The sequence below is a fragment of the Lissotriton vulgaris genome, chromosome 7 (assembly GCF_964263255.1).
Source record: "Lissotriton vulgaris chromosome 7, aLisVul1.2, whole genome shotgun sequence".
Classification (NCBI taxonomy): domain Eukaryota; kingdom Metazoa; phylum Chordata; class Amphibia; order Caudata; family Salamandridae; genus Lissotriton; species Lissotriton vulgaris.
Genome location: NC_141695.1, coordinates 1517912192 through 1517931751, shown reverse-complemented (window position 1 = coordinate 1517931751; position 19560 = coordinate 1517912192). Strand labels below are relative to the sequence as shown.

Below are 19560 nucleotides of genomic sequence, written 5' to 3'. Positions count from 1 at the left end.
TGGAAATGGTGTGTCAGGGAGACGGAGAAGGCGTAGATATCTAGGACACGTATTCTCCCGGAATTAAGTCGTTAACAGAGTGAGAAAATGTCGCCAGAGCTCCGGAAATTCAGACCCCCTCCCTGCCATCGTCAGTGTAAGTTTCTCCATGCCCAGGACCAACCATAATCAGTGAAGCCATCCGGTGTGTGTCGGGGGTTGAGTGGAGCGCCAGTTGGCTAGGATATTCTGGGTCGCTGCTCCGAGAGCAATGGCAATCAGGCGGCCTCTACGTGATTTAAGAGGGTAGGTCAGTGGGTTAGGAAGGCCCAATAGGACATATGATAGAAAACGAGGGATCTGGGTATCAATGTTGTGTGTCTACCACATCCAGGATCTGAGTCCAATAGGCTTGTATGGCCTGGCAGCTCCAGAGGATGTGTTCTAGCGTGCCCGCCTCCCCGCAGCCCCTCCAGCAGCGGTCGCTTCTACCCTTGTCAAAGTGATGAATGCGCTCGGGGGTGTAATACCAGTATGTGGTGACTTTAGTAAGAGTCTCCGTGAGGCCCATGTGATACGCTCAATGTCTAGCCCTATAATATACTCCCTCTCACTCTTTATAACTCAGAGTCCTACCCAGGTCCCTTTCCCATCTGGCACAGACTGCATTGTATGTGTGTGCAGTAGGGGTCAGCAGCATCTTATAAATATCCGAGATAAGTTTCTTATCCGAGGTGCATGTTATTAGCCACTTTTCGTATGTTGTTAACAGATGCTGCATGATGGTCTGATTGTAGGTTGCAACGCTCAATGTCTAACTTGTAGGTAAGGCAGACGTTCCTTTTCTGATAGGCCATAATGCTCTTTAAACTGCGGAAAAGGAATGATGCCCCCCAAGTTGAAAAGATGGCCCAACGCCCTACATGGGGAGGAGCGCCAAGTGCTAAAGGCGGAGGACGCCATGCCAGTGCGGAATTCATGGTTATCGAATAACGGATAAGGCGGGACAGGAAGGTGGTAAGTTGTTTGGAAACGTTTGTACGGTCCTAAAATTCTAAGATAGTGCTTGTGATATAAGAAGCATAAAGTTTTGGAGGTCTGTGTTGTCGCGGTAAAAAGGGCATCCCTTGGAGAGGGCGACCTGCCACTGCCTGGTCTTGGAAGAGCCAATTTTTAGCTGACTCAGGGCGGTGCCACTCCACTAGGTATCTGAGTTGGGCCGCATGGAAATACAACTGAATGTCAGGGATCCCCATCCCACCCTGCTCCGGTGGCAGAACTGCCACCTGATGATGGAAGCGGGGCTTACGGCCATGCCATATAAATCTCGATAAATATGCCTGTGTTTTCTGGATCCAACCCAATGGGGGTCTGAGGGTAAGAGTCTGAAAATTTGGGATGGATAGTCATCTTTACAGCTGCGATCCGGCCTAGTCAGGACAGGGTGCAGCGCTGCCAGTTACTGAGAATCTTATGAATCCGTTTACGCAAGTTGGAGTAATTAATGTCAGCCGTGGCAGGGATGGTAGGGCCCAGTTGGATCCCCAGATATGGGATCGCTGTCAGGCCCACAGAACCCGGTGTTCCTCCTGTAGGTGAGTGAGAGTGGCCGGCGGCAGGGATATACCAAGGGCTATGGATTTATCCATGTTTATCTTAAACCGTGACCCCAGTGCAAACCGATGTAGCTCAACAGAGAGGGCATGCATAACCACAATCGGGTTAGAGAGGGAAAGGAGTATATCATCCGCATACAGGCTAATAGTGTGAGTATCCCCCCAGAATTTCATGCCCGTGATAAGGGGATGTTTCCAAATTCTAAGTGCTAGGGGCTCCATATAGAGTGCGAATAGGAGGGGTGACAGGGGACACCCCTGTCTCGTGCCTCTCCCTATGGAGAATCGAGAAGATGTGTGGCCATTCACATGAACTCTCGCCCAAGGGGAGGGGTAGCAGTTCAGGATCCTGGTCCGCAATTTCTCCCCAAATCCAGCCGCCAACAGAACTAGTTCAAGATAAGGCCAGTACACCCTATCAAAAGCCTTCTCGGCATCAATTGTCAGGAGCATACATTCCTTCTGGGTGTGAGACGTCTGCTCAATCAAGTGTAGGATACGTTTAGTATTGTCGCTGGTTTGCCTTTGTGGGATAAAGCCTGCCTGGTCGGGATCAATCAACTGGGTCATGTACATGGCGAGACGGGATACTATAATACTGGAATATTACTTTAGATCTATGTTCAAGAGGGAAATGGGTCGATATGCCCCACATGTCGTTGCGTCCTTCCCTGGTTTGGGAATAACCACTATTGCGCCTCAAGCATGTCTCGGGGGATGACTCCCTTCCCATCGAAGGTGTTGTACACTGTCGCCAGGATCAGCGCCAACTGGGCGCAGAAGGTCTTATAAAAGGCTGCTGTGTAGCCGTCCGGGCCCGGGGATTTGCCTAGTTTTAACATAGAGATCGCGGAAACAACTTACTCTTTCTGAATCCCATGTTTCAGATAGTCAGCTTGGGACTGCGTCAGGGAGGGCAGGTGGGCCTGAGCTATGTATGCAGTGCTATCTTGGTTATCTAAGGTGTCCCCAGCATAGAGGCCGGTGTGGTAACCCCAGAAAGTCTCTGCTATGGTAGCATCCTCAGTCGTCAACTCTCCCCCCGGAGTCTGGATCGCTGGAATCCCTTGCCTCTGCCTAGCCTCTCTCAGTTTATTAGCTAAGAGATGACCGCATCTATCCCCCCCTACATAATATGAATGGCAAAGTCTAAGGGCAGCGCATTCGGCCCTGTCCTGGTCCAGAGCCGTCAGCTGTTTACGTTCCGTGCACAGCTGGCGACAAGCTCGTGAGTCCCCCGTGCGCTGGTGCATCTGCTCCAATTCAGAGACTCTTTTCATGAGTTCAGCGTGCTTTTGTTCCCTGTCCGCATTATCAGCAGCCGATATGGCTATAAATACCCCTCTCAGAACTGCTTTCAGAGCTCCCCATTGCGTAGCTGGTGTAGTGTCAGTGTTGGCGTTGTGCTCTAAAAAGTCTGTGATAGCCTTTTGGACTTGTTCCACCACCGGGGCGCGCTGTAACAGAGTATCTCGCAAGTGCCAGTGTCGCTGGGGCTGGGTCAGAGTCTGGAGTGAGAAAGAAGCTTGGACCGGTGAATGATCTGAGAGAGAAGCTGTGAGGATCTCAGCGCTTGAGATATAGGCCCTAAGTGAGGAAGAGCAGAGGAAGTAGTCTAGCCGTGCATAGGTCTTGTGTGCTCCGGATTAGTATGTATAGCTAAGGGTGTGGGGGTGGAGGTGGCGCCAAAGGTCAATCAACCCCAATTCTCGAAGGCGAGTCTGCCCCTGTGCAGTAAGTACCCCTGCCTGGTGAGTTCTTTGACAGGATCGGTCTAGGGCATTATCAAAGACAATGTTGAGGTCTCCCCCCAGGAACAAGTGGCGATCTGGCATGGCAGCTGCCTCACTGAGAGCCTGCATGAGGAATTTGAGTTGCTCATCGTTAGGTGCATAGATGGATCCCACCACAAATGTCATCCTGCCTAGGGAGTATTGATATGTAAGCAGACGGCCCTTTATCTCGGCCTCTTTATGAAGAACTTTGCCCTGGAAGAGGCGGGAAACCAATATGGCCACTCCTGCGGTTTTTGAGGTGTTGAATTTGGGAAAGCTCGGGATTTCAACCTATGATGATCTTTAAATTGGAGGTGTGTCTCTTGGAGCAGGCATATGTCAGCTTTGGAACTCTCCAGGTAGTTAAGGACCGACCGTCTCTTAATCGGGTTGTTTAGGCCCCCAACATTAAGCGTGAGGATAGTAAGGGGGGCTTGTGTCATCCCGAAGTGGTGTGATGGGGGAGCGCTGGGGACTGCGATACCTAGGAAGGACAGGGCCAAAAACTAAAGAAAAAGCTGGACGTGGGGACCCAGATTCAAAACAAAAACCCCAAAAAGGCATAGACTCCATAAGAGTATCAACAACAACAGGAAATGAAAAACCAGGGGAAATGAGTACATCAAAGAATATTGTCTGCCATCCTGGGCCAACCAGGAGGTCGTCGTTGTTGGCACAAATTGCGACCAACAGAGGGGGTCACGGCCCCTCCCACCGTCCGCCACTGCTGAAAAGGCCAGAGCCGAGTCTATCGGGGATCCCGCTACCCTTCAGCCAACTGATCCTCCCCCGAGGGTTTGACCTCAGGCCCCGTTGCGCCACTCTGAGTGTCGTCTTCGTCACCCGGAAGTCCCAGTCCCAGGAGGCGACAGGAGTCTACGAGGGAGTGCAGCTAGTATAGCTTGCCATCAAGACGAAATATAAGCCGGAATGGGTGGCCCCAGGCATATTGAATACCCTTCCGCCACGGGGCGTAATTGTCGCCGGCGCTGCAAAGTAATCAGAGTGAGGTCTTGATAAAGAATTGGGTTGTGCCCCATGTATGAGATAGGATGAAGAGATCTCGCTTTGATGAGGATTGACTCTTTGACTTTAAAGTCTTGAAGGCATACCAAAATGTCCGCCGGCGGGGCGTTAAGGAGTACACTTTTAAACCATCCAAGGGTAAAAGACCTTGGGGTCAGCAGTTGGGGATCAAGACTCACTCCAGCAGAGGCCAGCAGCAGGGTTCAAGGTAGGTTCAGTTATAACTAGTCAGCTGGGCAGTTACAGAAAAGGCCATTTGTAGCTTTTTGTTTCCTAGTAGCTTGAGTAGGAGGTCAGCATTCTGACCCTTGGAGTCAACTTACTTGTCCTAGATACAAGATGGAGATCAGGTCCAGCCAGTCTCAGTCTTCTAGGTTCTTAGGTCACCTCAGGCCATGGACTAGAAGTCCAGTCCTCTTCTGTTCTTCCACAGATCCAGAAAGTGTTCTGAGGAGGTTACTGGGGGTGCTACATTTATGCTAAGCACCATCCTGTGATTGAGGGCGCCCCTTTCTTCTCCCTAACCAAATAGGTAAACGTTCCCAGGTACATCACCTTTTGGAGCACTTCCTGTGTGCCCTACTGCAAAAAATTCCACAATGCCCTTTGCTGCCTAAATCAAAGATCGTGAAACCCTTCTCCCATTGTGCAGAGCCTGTGTGCTCATCCCGGAAATAAGCAACCTCTCCTCTGTGGTCACTATAAACCAGTTCTGGGGGCAGTTCATCTCCCACTGGGATTGGAGTCTGCCTGGCTGGACTGGCAAAAGGGAGTCATGCCCAATTGTCAGATAACATTTGCCTGTGACAGGGTAGGCCTCTTCTAAGTTCATTAAGTTCTGCGGCACAACCCAGATGATAATCCTGCCACAGGAACAGAACACCTCCCCACACCAAATGCTCTTATCTCAATCTCAGCTATGGGAGACAGTTCACACTCATTGAGGGAGCTATTCAGCTGCCAGGTGACAGCTGGGCTCATGCAAATAGGGATCCAGAGTCTTTATACAGGGAAAAGGTAACTTTCTAAAGGCATCTTTTAAAAAAAAAAAATTACAATCCTCTTGTGATCCCAAACACACCATTAAATTGGACTTGAAATAAGTATTTCAAAAATTTGAAGAATTACATTTTTAAGTGCTTTCTAGCCTGAAACAGCATTATTAAATGTACATTACATCCCTATGCTTTTCTATGAAGCAAATAACCCTGTCATAATACATGGTTTTTAGGGCCTTTTCAATGTAAGGATACGTTCAACATTGATCTTTTACCTATCCTACTCCTAAATGCCAGGTACTATTCCTTCTGGGTAGTAAGGCCTACTTTGGAGGCGGGGGCACATTTTACATTTAAAATAAAGAGCTGTGACTAGTCAAAAGGTTGAATTTACTGTTTAAAACTGCACAACCAGCCTACATGTATTAGTCTTACAGTCATGTGTACACTGTCACTGTAGTGGATTTCACAATGCATTCTGTGTCATTTAATTTACAGGCTCTGGGTATACTTTCCATATACTAGGGTCTTATAGGCAAGTAAAATATGCCAATTAGGAGTATGCCAATTTCATCATGTTAATAGCGGGAGCACAGGCATTTTACTACTGGTTAGCAGAAGCAAAGTTCACACCATTCTACAGTCATCAAAAACAGTCAAGGTTAAACATACCACACAAAAGATGGTAATTTCCAAAACGTATCTCTGTTGAGTGTTTCTCTGGGCCCTCCAAGAAGTTCCAATCAAGTTGTGAATCAAGAGCATGGATTATGTCTCCTTGAAAATGATTATAATTGTGCTGCTCCAAACCTGTGGTCCCATGAACCGCCTGCAACTTCATTCTTTTGTCATGAGTATCACTTCTGCTCCCCATCTCCGTGGTATTCAGAGCTCTTATTTAACCCCTTAAGTGCTGCTGACGGCCAATGGTCGTCAGCAGCGCTACCTCCCCAGTGCTGCGCACGACCATTGAACGTCCATTCAGCACTAGTTCTAATGGACAGCGCAGCACTGGGGAGAAATGTTTACACGCAGCTAAGGTGTTAAGATGTCTTTTCATGTTGTTTCCCAAGGAGATAATTTACTGACAGGGGGAAAAAACAAAATGTCTGTGTACATAAACGCCATGTGGGATGATTGCAGAATAGACTGCATGTTCTCCACACAAATGTACCAAAAATCAATGCGCTGGTGGAGAATTTTAACGAAATCCGTAGACGGGTCAGACTTTCAAATGTATGGCACAAAAACAGTGCAATACACAAAGGACTAGCATTGTGTGTTTGAGGTTGTTATGGAGCCCCAGAAGTCAGAAAGATGTACTTAATGTATTTGAGGACACTTTCCTGCTGCACTCTGGATCATAACTCTAATACTCAGGGGATGACCAAAGAATGAAGTAGAGGAAACAGTTTGCCAGGCAGAGTCGCTACTCATTGGCTCATCGGAAACTGTCTGTTCCTTTAGTAAATATTCAGTTCTGGTTTGCTAGGTTACAGGCCCTTGTAGCTCTCTGGCTAAATCCTATTGAAGTCAGTTATCTATTCCGGACAGTTATTGCTTGTATATGGCGTATTGTGACCATTTTCTCTTCTTAAACCATGAACAGGCGATTTGGGAATGCAAAAGGTATGTCTAGGATATTTCTTCTTCTGAAGATTAACAACAGAGTGCTGAAAGCTTTTACCCTTACTTTTCCTGCGGAGTTCTACCAAAGTCCAAAGTCTTACCCGATACTCATCCCAAAGGGTCAGTACTTATCCAATACTCAAGAAACTGTCAGAACACAAAGGCATAATTAATACTGTTGCCAGGTGCAAATGTTCTGGTATGTTATAAAAAGACTTCTATCGCCCTCTAATACTCTAGAATGTCCGGGCGCGTGAGTGGACTTTGGAAGAGAGGGCAGGAAAGATTAAATGAGCTGATTAAAAAGATGAGTTTTTAATTTTTTTTAAAAAGACGAAAATCCTGTATATGCTGTAAGTACATGGGGAGGGCATTCCAGGTAACTGCTACTTTAACAGAAAGGGACAAGCCCCTCAAGCGAGACCTGCAAAACCGCGGGATAACAAACCGTGTTGCGTGGCAGATCACAGGGGACGACTGGGCGTATACAAAGCAAAGCGCCTCCTAAGGTACGCAGGCCCTTGGCCATGAACGGCCTGTGAGATAAGATAAGGGCCTTAAATTGCACCCGTTGGGCCACAGGTGTCCAATACAGATCCTGCAGATGCTGCCGAACACTAGATCTCCTAGAGTTGGCCTGCCCAGATGGGAAATCTCCCGACACCGGTGCCGCAGGCTAGAAATCTGGGTGTAATCCTGGACAACACATTGTCCATGAAACAGCAAGCCAATAAAGTAGTGAGCCTCTGCTTTACCTTCTTGAGATGGCTCAAGAAGATCCTTTGGATGCTGCCTAGCCCTATGCAGAAAACGGTGGTCAATGCCTCAATTACATCTTGGCTTGACTACTGGAACATACTGTATTTAGGTGCAAATAAATCTGTCACCAAAAGACTGCAGCTAGTACAAAATGCGGTTGCTCGTCTTCTTTGTGGCATACTAAAAAACAGCAGTGTGTCACCTTACCTGCGTAAACTGCACTGGTTGAGGGTGGAGAACCGCATTAATTTTAAAGCCCTAAACTATATGTTTTAAATCAAAGCAGGCACCGCTCCTAAATATCTGCAGGCGCTAGCTTCCCCCTACATCCCAAATAGAAATTTACGTTCTAAAGCTGCAGAAAAATTCTGTGTCCCCAGATTTAGGCTGGCCAGGATGGGAGGCAAATCCTTTTCCTATCTGGGTTCCGTCATTTGGAATTCACTCCCAATTCACATACGCAAAGAGCAAAACCCTCTCAGATTTCGAAAGGAGATAAAAACCTGGTTATTTAACCAGTAATCTGATCACTTACGTTGTCTACACTTTGTACCAGGCTGTGTGTTAGGCACCGGGAAACCCTTTTTGGGTAGCTGTTGCGCCATATAAGTTGATAAAATAAAATAAAAAATAAAATAATGTCAAACAGGAGTCTAGCTACGGCATTCTATATGATTTGAAGCTTCTTAACCAAATAACCAGGAGAGACAATGAACAAAGCATTTGCCTAATCGAGGCGGGAAAGGATGAAGGCGCGTGCTACCATTTCTTTAGCCTCCCTAGGAAGCAACCTTCGTAAGGCCTTAAGGGTCCCGAAGCAGACTCTGGTAAGTTTCGTTACATGATCTGCAAACCGGAGATCTTCACCAAACCACACCCCTAAGTTCTTTGCCGGGCCACCCTCTGAGCTAGGGCACAGGAAGTTTGGAGGCCACAAAGGTTCTCTGAAGGCAGGGGGAAACCGGCCATACAGGAGTACCTCCGACTTATTCTCATTGCACTTAAGTTGGGCATGTGCAAGCAAGTGGAATACAGACTAGAGGCAAATCTGTGCGGCATTGGTGTCCAGATCAGAGTCCTTCCAGGTAAATAGCAGCCGGGTGTCGTCAGTGAAGGCTATAATTTTAGCTCCCAGCTCCTCCGCTAAAAAAATCAAGGGGGTCAGATATATGTTGAAAAGCAGAGGGCTCAACGTGGAGCTCTGAGGCACCCCCGTTGAAAGTTTCCTAACGGAGGACAAGAAGGGAGGCATCCAGACCTGCTGAGTACGATCGTCAGGAAGGACTTTATCCAATCCAAAGCAGGACCAGCGATGCCAATAGTGGACTACCTGGCAAGAAGTAGCTGGTGAGGTACCGTATCAAAGGCGGCAGAGAGGTCCAGCAAAATCAAAGCCGCCCTACCGCCTCCATCCAGGCACTCCATGATTGCTTCCGTCATCTCCACCAGCGCAGTCTTCGTACTACAGGAGGTACTGAACCCAGATTGAGCAGGGTGAAGAGCACTAGATTTTTCCACGAAGGCCTCAAGCTGCTGGAAAACCACCTTCTCACAAACTTTACCCAAGACTAGCAGAAGAGAGATGGGACGATAGTTTGATGGATCAGAGGGATCTAAAGCAGATTTTTTAAGAAGGGGTAAGAGTTTAGCCTGCTTCCAACGCACAGGAACAGTGGTGGTCTGAAGGGATAGATTAATAATTTCAGCTACCTCTGAGCAAACAACCTCAGCTACCCCATCTAATACTCTAGCCAGGCACGGATATGTGGGCGAGCCCAACTTCAGAGATTTAAGAATGGCTAAGATGTCAGGCTCAGCTACAAACAAGAGTTGATTGAACAGGAGGTTAGGTAGGCTAGAAATCAGAGGGGACACCAGAGGAGCACTCTTCTTTATCTGGGAAAAAATTCCCAAGCTGTCCTGAATCTTAGTTATCTTCTCGATAAAAAAGGAAGACAACTCCTTGCACCATTGTGGGGAGACAGGCAGGGTCCTTTGCTCCGCACAGGGCGATAGAAAGCTCTTAACAATAGAAAAAATCTCCTTGCTATTGTTGTTGGCCCTGGTAATTCACCCTGCATAGTAATTAATTTTCACTTTCCTAATAGCAGTGTAACAATCCCTCTGAGCTATACAGAGTGCGGGCTTAGCGAAGGGGCAGCACTCCTGACGCCAGCAGTGCTCCAATTTTTTACATCCCAGTTTCAACTCCTTCAGAGCATTCGAAAACCAAGCTTTGATGGTGGATAGCGCTGTTTACTATTGGGAACTAGTTTGGCAGTGGAGCTAGCCCCACGGCTTATCCAGGAATCAAACCTATCCACCACCCCTACAAGATCAAGGGCAGGTGCCGGGCGGGCCTGAAGCAAAGCCTCAGAGAACGGCGGAAGATCAATCTTCTGAGGGCGGGTGCCAGGGGGCAAGGCAGAAGTGCGCAGAGAATTCCCGATAGACCACGAGAACCTGATCAGATAATGTTCAGACCAAGTAACTTGTTCAGGTTCCCTGGTAGACCAATCAAAATGAGTGCAGACCAAGTCCAGTAAGTGGCCCCCCGAATGCGACGGCATCTTGACCCACTGGGTCAGCTGAGCCAGATTGAATGAGTCGAGGAGAGTCTTGGAATCAGGGGATTCTGGGGCGTCCAGGTGAATATTAAAACCCCCCAAGAGTAAAAACTTGGAGAAGCGGAGGGCGCAGGGAATTATGACATCATCCAGAGCTTTCAAAAAAGCTCCGGGAGGACCAGGCGGGCGATAAACCAACGTGCCTTTCAGCGTGAAACAAGGAGATAAAATAAAAGTGAAGTAAAAGGCCTCACCCTCCCCCAACTCGCCAAAGACATCGCTGGAAAAAGACCATGTATCCCTGAACACAACTGCCATTCCACCTACTCGTCCAGTTTCCTAGAAGGCTCGGACGACTTTGTAGCCCCTGGGAATAGCATGCTCAACTACAGGGGCACAAGAATCATTCAGCCACGTCTCTGTTATAAATAAAACATCTAATTTAGCATTTGAGAGAAGCTCATAAATATCAGATACATGCTTAACCATGGAGTGGGAGTTAATCAGCGCCGCCTGAATCCTGGTCTCGCTCACAGCTGATGGTTGGGGTGGTCTATACACGTTGGTTGGAGGCAGAATTTACAAGAGGGGCAAGTTTTAGAGAGGCAATGCAGAACTTCCCACTGCATACCTCCTTTACATTCCGAAACATTCAGCACCATAAGTTCCTCACGATTATACACCCTCTTACCGCCCAGAGCCTCAACCGGGGCATGTGCAGCATGGCTGGCGCTGGACGCTCCCAGGACGTGGCGGGCGCAGACAAGCTTGCCTTTGGAGCGCCTTTGACACGCCCCCCTTCGCACGTCCGCTGTGCGCATCTGCTGCGCGTCTGGGATAGCATGTGGGTTTTATGGAAGAATCCCTCCCCCAGCTAGACCGCAGCCTACAGTCCCACCGGGATCCGGGACTCCCACAAAGATGGTGCCCTGCCCGGCACAGGAAGCTGCGGTGGAATGGGGCAGGGGAAGCACACCTCGTCCTCAAGGTAAGTAGGGAGCACAATAAAAGTACTGTCGCTAGCAATAACAGATATGAGTCCTTCAGCCAACCAGAGCACACCACACATTTCTAGACTTCTTTCTGGTCTTTATAACCAAGAGTGGCAGATGCCAATTGGTCAGATCTTATCAGGGTGTGCATTAGCAATTTGATGCAAATCAGTCAAAATGAGTAGGTCGTTCTGGGGAAACTACAAGGCACTGCTACCTGAAATTGGACATCTCTGGGTCATCTACATTTTTGAAACTCACCATGCCAAACACAATAAAATCACACTCACACACACCTGATACTGGAGGAGAGTGCATGAACTGCAGTCTAGGAGACAGAATTGATCTTAGAAAGGGCTAGTAGATTCCGCCACAGGTAACAAGACCTCTTCCCCGCCATAGAACCTCACTAAATCCTCCATAAATCTTCACATAGCCTGAAGCAAAAGGGACATTCTTCTCAAGTAAGAATCAGGATGAATTTCGGTGTACCTCTATTAAAATCCAACCAAAAAACAATCAGGTAGTCCACCAATGGTCTTGAGAATTGAAGACAACAGCGGCAAAACCAGTGGCTATTGAAAATCATCCAAAAATTTGCTAAAGGACTGTGATTTTTAATCATTCTTATAGGAAAAACCCAAGCCAAATGGAGAAAGGTCATTTTAAAGTGATGCCAGTCTATCACAAAGATGCAAGACCAATAGAGAAAGGACGTAGGTTCATCCCAACTTCTCAGACATTGAGGTCACCTACTAGTAGTAGTGCTGCTTGCCATTTGTTCTTTTTATCCAGCTGTGTGTTATTTCCTGTTCCAATAATGCATTAGAAGATTGAAGTTTCACCAAGTGAGATAATAAACTGTGGCCACTTTTCACTGCAGTGCAATTGTGCATTCTATTGCTCTTGATTTATTTGTACCTTAGGGTGGAAAGTGATCTATTACTGGAATCCTTCTGCCAATCTATTTGTTCTGGAAAACTCATAAAGTAGCTAAAAATAACCCGCTTGATTTTTGTATGATTCATTGTTCATTCGAAATTTGGTACTTAATAAATAGTTGGTGCAGATAGATTTTTTAGATTTTTGAAAAAGAGATATGTCTTTCTATAAAAGCTCTTCTGTGTTCCCACACATTGGTGAAGATATATTTGTATTTATGATTTACTGTCCTCAGTGAATGAGAACTGTTATGCATTTCAGCAAAGTTGGAAAGATTTTGAGAAAATAAATCCTTTCCCAAACGTTACATTGCCTCAATGAGATTTTAACTTTTGGTGCAAAGTTCCATCTACCTTTTAAGTAGAAGGGACGTGGCATTAAAATCCATTGTTATTACATAGAAACATACATGTAACTGCTATGGAATCCCCCCTTGACACAAGTTATCACAAAGTAGTGCAAAGTCGCACAATACACCCCTTTGAGTTATTTTAGTGCTACTTTCCAACTCAAATCAGGATTTATTTTGGAAAGTAAACCCCAAAAAACGCTTTGCACCAGTTTGCTTCACTTTTCTAATGAAAACCAGGTACTTAGGGGCAGATTTACAAGAAAGTGACGCATTTGTGAAGATGCGTCATTTTCCTGTGCCACTGTGAGAAATCCTTGCGCCACTATGGATGCGCCGTATTTACAATATGGCGCACCATGACGCAAGGATTGACAGATGCGTCAGAAATTCTGTTGCATCTGTTGAAGCAAAAGTCACGCATTGCTGGAGTCATGTCGCAAGCACTACGCAACTCCAGCGATGCAGGGGGATGTCTATCCTCCTTGTACTGCGTCACTCCTTACGCATGCTTCAAGCAGGCTTAAAAATTTGACACAGTGGCGTCCTAGAAGTGGCGAAGTGAACTCTTGCAGTTTTCACTGAGTCACTTTTACGAGACTTTTTTGTGTTGGAACGCCCATCCTGCATACACTATACCTGACATAGGTATAATGTGACGTAGGGCTTTACAAAGTGTCGCATCTCCCTAGATGCGTCATGTTGTAAATGGGCCGCATTTTTACGCTGCTGCTGGGTTACAAAAAGTGACGCAACTACGGAGCAAAAAGAATGCAAGGGGCTTGTAAATCTGCCCCACAGTGTTAGTAAATCTGCTCCTAAGTATGCTTGGGCAGCCAGAACACAAGCAGGTTTCCAGTGTTAGCTGAATTCATAGTTACCGGCAAACAAAAAACAGGAGAGGATTCTGCCCTGTCCCCTTTTGGCCTAATATTTGTATCCAATCCTCTCCACAAATAGGCTTTGCGAGAAGTGAGATTTTCCTGGAACAAATGTCCATTTTCACAGTCTGGTGGGCAGCATACCCAGATTTCTATTAAAGGCACAGAGGCTAATTTTATGCATACCCTCTTTTATAGGTTGCAAATATCAACTGTGAAATAAATGCCATGAGCTCCTGGACCAGAGAATTTTCAGGTTAAGTGTATGCGCTTTTGAAAGTGCAATGTCCTAAAAAAAAAGTAGCAAATATGTATGCTGTGTGCCAGTGCAACCCTCCACGCTACCCCCAGGAATCCACAAAGCATGTGAGCAATGTGATGACACTCCACTGCTGTATTACCTTTTCACAGTAAACAAATACCATGGGATGGATAGCAAAGACTTTGTAGGGGATGAGTTTGAAATAAGTGACTCACCAAAGTTGCGCTGTGTTCTTTAATGTAACTCTCAAGTTCGACACACAGTTCGTGAAGCACACTTTGTAGCTCTGGGTCATCTAACACATCACCATCATAGCTGGAAATAATAAGACACACAGGTTAGGTCGTTTCTGAAATGGCTAAACTGGAGGATATTTTTACACACGAGTTTTAGAGTAAATGATGTTGCAAAGTATAGATGGTCCCGAGCCACAAAGGTAAATTCGATCGTAATTGCAAGGAGGGGATTGGATTTACCTATATTTCTAATGCGTGCCAGGAACCCGCACTCGGATTTCCGGTGAGCATAAATTAGATTTCAAGTTCAGACATCTCCACTATAAGTTCAGAGAAACCAACACTTGTAAGCCCAATCAAAGGTGGGGAGTTCCAAGGTGTGGATTGCCCTGAAAGGTTGGAAATGACAGAAAATGTACATTTGTGAGAGTTCTCAAATCTCATCTCTGACCCCTTTACTAACTAGAAATGGTCTGAGATTGTAATCCAGACTAATGTCTGAATTAATTTCTCTTCCATAATGGAAAAATGAATGAAGGGCCTCCAAATCTCGTGGATGCGCATTGGAAGAACTTTTTCTGAGGGGAAAATGTTTTTCCCTGCAGATAAAAGAAATATGGATTTGCACAGGAGGCTCCATTCTCCATATGTGGAGTTCTCCTCTTTCCTCTTTGCTGAAATCTGCACATAGAGAACAGGACATTTTATGACTAGCTAGATAAAGTTCCTAGTACCCTTGAAAACCTGTGCCTGGCACAGCTTTCTAGGCGTACTTCTGAGGATGCTTGATAATGTGAAAAAAAACATAATTGCATGGTCAGACAGAGATGCAAATCTCTGCCCCTGCTTTTATGAGTTTTTTCGTGAATAGGGCCCAATGTTTTTATATCAAAGTTCAAATTCCAATTCAGTTTTTCAGTGGGAAGGTCTGCTTTCCCCTTTACTTCAGTAGGGGTGTAAACAATGAAATATGTTATGGTAGAGCATGGGTACTCACAAAAACTTTCCTAAGGGCCACAAATTTGGTCTGTTATGTGACCGATGACCACATTGATACTAGCAAGGTGGCGGCTGGGTATGGGGAGTGGTTTGTAATAGGTGCATGCATCTAGTGTCTGAATTGTACAATATGAAACCAAAACCTTGGGATTAATCCCAGCTTCTCCGCTTAACCAAACTGGTGATCCTAGGTAATTATTTTATTTCAACTTCCCTCCTTTTTCTTCATTATCACATATGAGGACCTCAAAATACATGACTTCAGTGTGTGTGCAGTACAAATCCTTTCCCTGTGTTTGATTTAATAAACCATTTGCTGTTCATGTATAACAGAAATCCTGGCCCTTAAAAAGTGGACATGACACCTGACTTGCCTCTACATTCACCAAGAATGGATGTTCCTCAATTCATGTTTGAAAACTATCACTTAAAAAAAATAATTCTCAATGCACTGATAATCTGATGCACTGAGGTGAAACTGTTCTGTATGTTAATGAGTTATTAACAGACTTCATCATACTTTTACTGCAAGATCTCTTTATAAATTAAGGTGTTCCTTAAGTTAAGTTGTTAAGGACACCCTAGTTACTTCCTTTCTTTAAATTCAATTAACCTTTAAATAAATGCTTGCCAGCCCTACTTTGTGTATCAGAGTGACGCGAGCTGACACAAATGCAAGCACAATGGGAGTGACACCCATTGTAAAGGTTTTTATGTGTTTTTACCTGATTTTATAACAAAGAAAAACAGTCTTTTTTACTTGTACTCACCCTCTGTCCACTTCCCTCACTTCTGATCAAGAGACCGGAGGGGGCGGAGCCTCACAGGGACACTTAACTCACATGCCAGTCCCTTTGTGCAGCGGACGCGCGTGACACAAAGGCAAGCATATTGGGACTAGAAACCATTGTAAAGGTTTTTCTATGTTTTTACCTGATTTTATAACAAAGAAAATTAAATTGCACTCATCCTCTGTCCCCTGCTCATGCTACAAGTCGCACTGCTCCCGGGTCCACCACGGGTTTTCCCGCTTGAGTGGAGGGAGTACCCGGCTAAAATTCACTTCCCTCACTTCCGTGCAAGAGACCAGAGGGGGCGGAGCCTCACAGGGATACTTAACTCATATGCCAGTCTCTTCACGCAGCGGATGCGCACAGCAGGCGCTCCAGCGGCGCGCCGATGGTGCTCCAAAGGCAAGCCTATCTGCGCCCGTTTAAGGCCGGATGGGTCCAGGGGCCACAACCCCTGCCTGTTTTCAGCCGCATCTTAGGTCTTATAGCCCTCACTACATCCAAGACCTTAGAGGAACGCCATATGACAGTTGCTGACACTCATGGAATGTTGCAGTTGAGACTAAAACATGCCCACACGCTGCTCCTCTGCCAACCATGTCTACCTGAGCATGTTTCTGCTGAACTGCAGATCACTCCCTAGGCATACCACTGAAATTGCCCTGTTACTAGAAGAACTCAAACATGATGCTTTCTTCCTGACAGAAACGTGCCTCAATGCAGAGTCAGAGCCAGAACTCATTCAAGCTCTCCCTCACGGATACCTCATACAATGAGAAGACCACAAAAAGGGTAGAGGCGGAGGCCTAGCAATCAATTTTAAGGACCACTATAACTGTCGCATTTTCCCAGACCAGGTACCATACTACGAGAGACTCTTTTTCGCCATTGGTTTCTTCTCCACGAGTACCTTCTCTGGGTTACTTATCTACCGCCCACCCAGGGCCTTTGGCCAATTCTTTAATACCCTCCCTCCAACCATAGTGAATCTAGCCTGGCCTCCATCCAATTTTACAGTATTAGGGATCTCAATATCCACCTAGTCGATACCTCTGACCACACCACTAAGGAACTGATTATGAGCCTTTCTGCACTTCAACTAAAACAGAAACTGTTTGAACCCACTCACACTAAAGGCCATCTACTTTACCTTGTTTTTAGCATTTGCACCAAACTTATAACAGGAGTGCCATCCCAGGTCCCCTGGTCCGATCACTTCCTGATCCCTCAGTCCTGGGACATCTCCGAACCCCATCCCCATTAACACGGTTTCACATAGGGAACATAACTGATCCAAGCTTCCCTTGGAACAATGGATGCCCTTGAAGCCACAAAACCAACTAGCAACCCTAACCCTATTTCAGCAAATGAGAAATGTAATCATTGGTTCCTGAGTTCCCTAGATGCTGTGCTCCCCATAAAGTGCTCTCAAACAAGATGTAGAGCCAAAACTTCCCCTTGGTATTCCCTAAATTACGGAAACTTAAACGGCATTGCAAAAGGCTAGAGAAGAAATGGACACGTGACTATTCCACCACTGGTAAATCTGTTTATAGGGAGGCAATAAGAAAATATAAAGACAAATTCAAAGTCTCTCAAGTGACTTTTATGAAGGCAAAACCAAGGCAGCCGTTAACTCCCCAAACGGAAATCTATTGGATTGCCAAAACTCTCCTTAAACTGCCTTAGAAAAAACCTAACCCTATCGATGCCCAATCCCACTGCAACAATCTGGCGGAATTTTTCCACCATAAAATATTAAAATTATACTCCACCTTTTCCCCAACTCAGTCCGGACCAGCCTCGGTTGCCATTACAAGCCCAGGATCCGGATCTCCAGCCGACCTGGATACCCTCCCCACTCTTGACCTTACCACTTTAGATCCCATCATGCACCGGGTGAAATCTGGCGCCCCCCTAGACCCTGCACCCCCATGAGCCCTGCTACCGGTCATAGGAAATATCCTTCCTACCACCCTCGACCTGCTTAACGCCTCCATTTCCCATGGATCCCCCCACCCCCTGGAAATGTGCTATGATCAAGGCTTTCTTGAAGAAGCCAGCCTAGGTCAAGACAACCGTAGCAATTATCAGCCTATTTCCCTTCTTCCGTGGTTGAGTAAGATCTTAGAAAAACATGTAAATTCAGTACTGGTAGAGTTCCTAGAAACTAAACACCTACTTGATCTCTCACAAACTAGTTTCCGTCCCCAACATGGAACTGAAACCGTCCTCCTCGCAGTAACCAAGGAGGCCAGGAAAATCCTCGAACCAAAAAGACTCTGCAGCAATTATCCTTCTCGACCTAAGTGCTGCATTTGACACTGTAAACCATGACATACTGATTCACAGAATTATGAACTTGTGAGTATCAGGCAGCGCCATCAACCGGTTAAGATCATTTTTAGTCGACTGTGGGAGAGTAGGATCTGCTTCCTATTTTCACCCCCACTTTTTGCTGTGATACTCTAGTTTTTCGACTTTAATGTGGCTGTTGGCCTGCTAATCAGACCCACAGCCCAGCTGTTCTCACTCTAAATTGATACCATGCACTTAAGGTGCATACCAGATTGGGTACTGGATCACCCTTGTGAGCCCCTGTATAGTGTACCATAGGTACCCAGGGCATAGGTGCACCGTAGACCTACCAGGGGCTGCAGCATGTATTGTGACACCCCTGGTTTGCCTTCCAAACTGACACCACAGGTCTGTTCACACAGCCTGGGTAAGGTGGTGTAATCACCCCTTACTTAGATATAGTATACCTATATCTACCTTTACATAAAGACACATATACACCTATAAGCCACTCCTATGGTAGGCCTCGACAATCCTGGAGGCAGAGTGCTTGGTTTTTTGTGAGAGGTGCTCTGGCATGAGCTGAGCCCCTCTGCAGCTTTGGGAACCATCTCCTTATAGCTGTTCTATGATTTAGCCATACCAAATACTCTTAAGTGCATTATAATCCTCGCGGTTAATGCTAACTTTGGTTTGGATTTATCAAAACATGTTATGTAAGTTGTCAAACACTTTGGAATACTACCACCTACCAATTTTGGCGGCGGGGGTAGAATTCCACCCTTCTAGAGGGAAAAGACATGTATGTTACCGCTTTACCCGGTTAAAGTTAAACAGAGCCTCAGCATCACAAAATGGATGCTGCTGCCACAGACTCGAGTCTGACCTCCTGCTACTGGACGAAACTCCGGCAGGGGAGGCCTGGACAATAGGTTTCCTGTCCAGGGGGGTGCTGGCACCTCCCCAGACAGGGGTTTAGTGTATTGGGGCAGGTAGGGCTGCATTCAGTGAATGCATCTAGACACTGCCTGGGGCACACAAGGTGCTCCATGCATAGCCCAGTTCAAACCAGTTGCTGGGGCACTCTAGCCGCAGCTCTGGTGGGAAACAGGACAAAGGAAATGCGAAACTGGACAAAGGGAATGGGGTGTAACCACCCCCTTCTCAGGTCCACCTATAGGAGGGACCTAGGCAGGGAATCCAGCCCCCATCCTTAGATAAGTATAGGAGCTGTGTCCCCAGGACTTCAGATTATCCTGGAAGGAAACTTTGATACAGAACTCTTTGACCTTCGACATTCTATTCTGACTAGAAGACTGAAGACATCTCCCTTGTGGTCAAGGAATGACCACCCTGTTCAAACAGGCACGATCAGCAACTTTGCCAGTCTGCAGTTTGAAGGCTCCCGCTGGAAACCGATGACTCTGTGACTCAAGACCTGGACTTCCAGTCTGCTCTGAC

The 19560-nt window shown here is 46.4% G+C and overlaps 1 protein-coding gene across 1 annotated transcript in view; it reads right to left on the bottom strand.

Moving 5' to 3' along the window:
• LOC147705914 (uncharacterized) overlaps positions 1-19560 on the bottom strand; it is a 582839-nt gene that overhangs the window by 298983 nt on the left and 264296 nt on the right. Inside the window, exon 6 of the mRNA XM_086932385.1 lies at positions 13991-14090. Coding sequence (XP_086788511.1) covers positions 13991-14090 — 100 coding nt within the window. The remainder of the gene's footprint in view (positions 1-13990; positions 14091-19560) is intronic.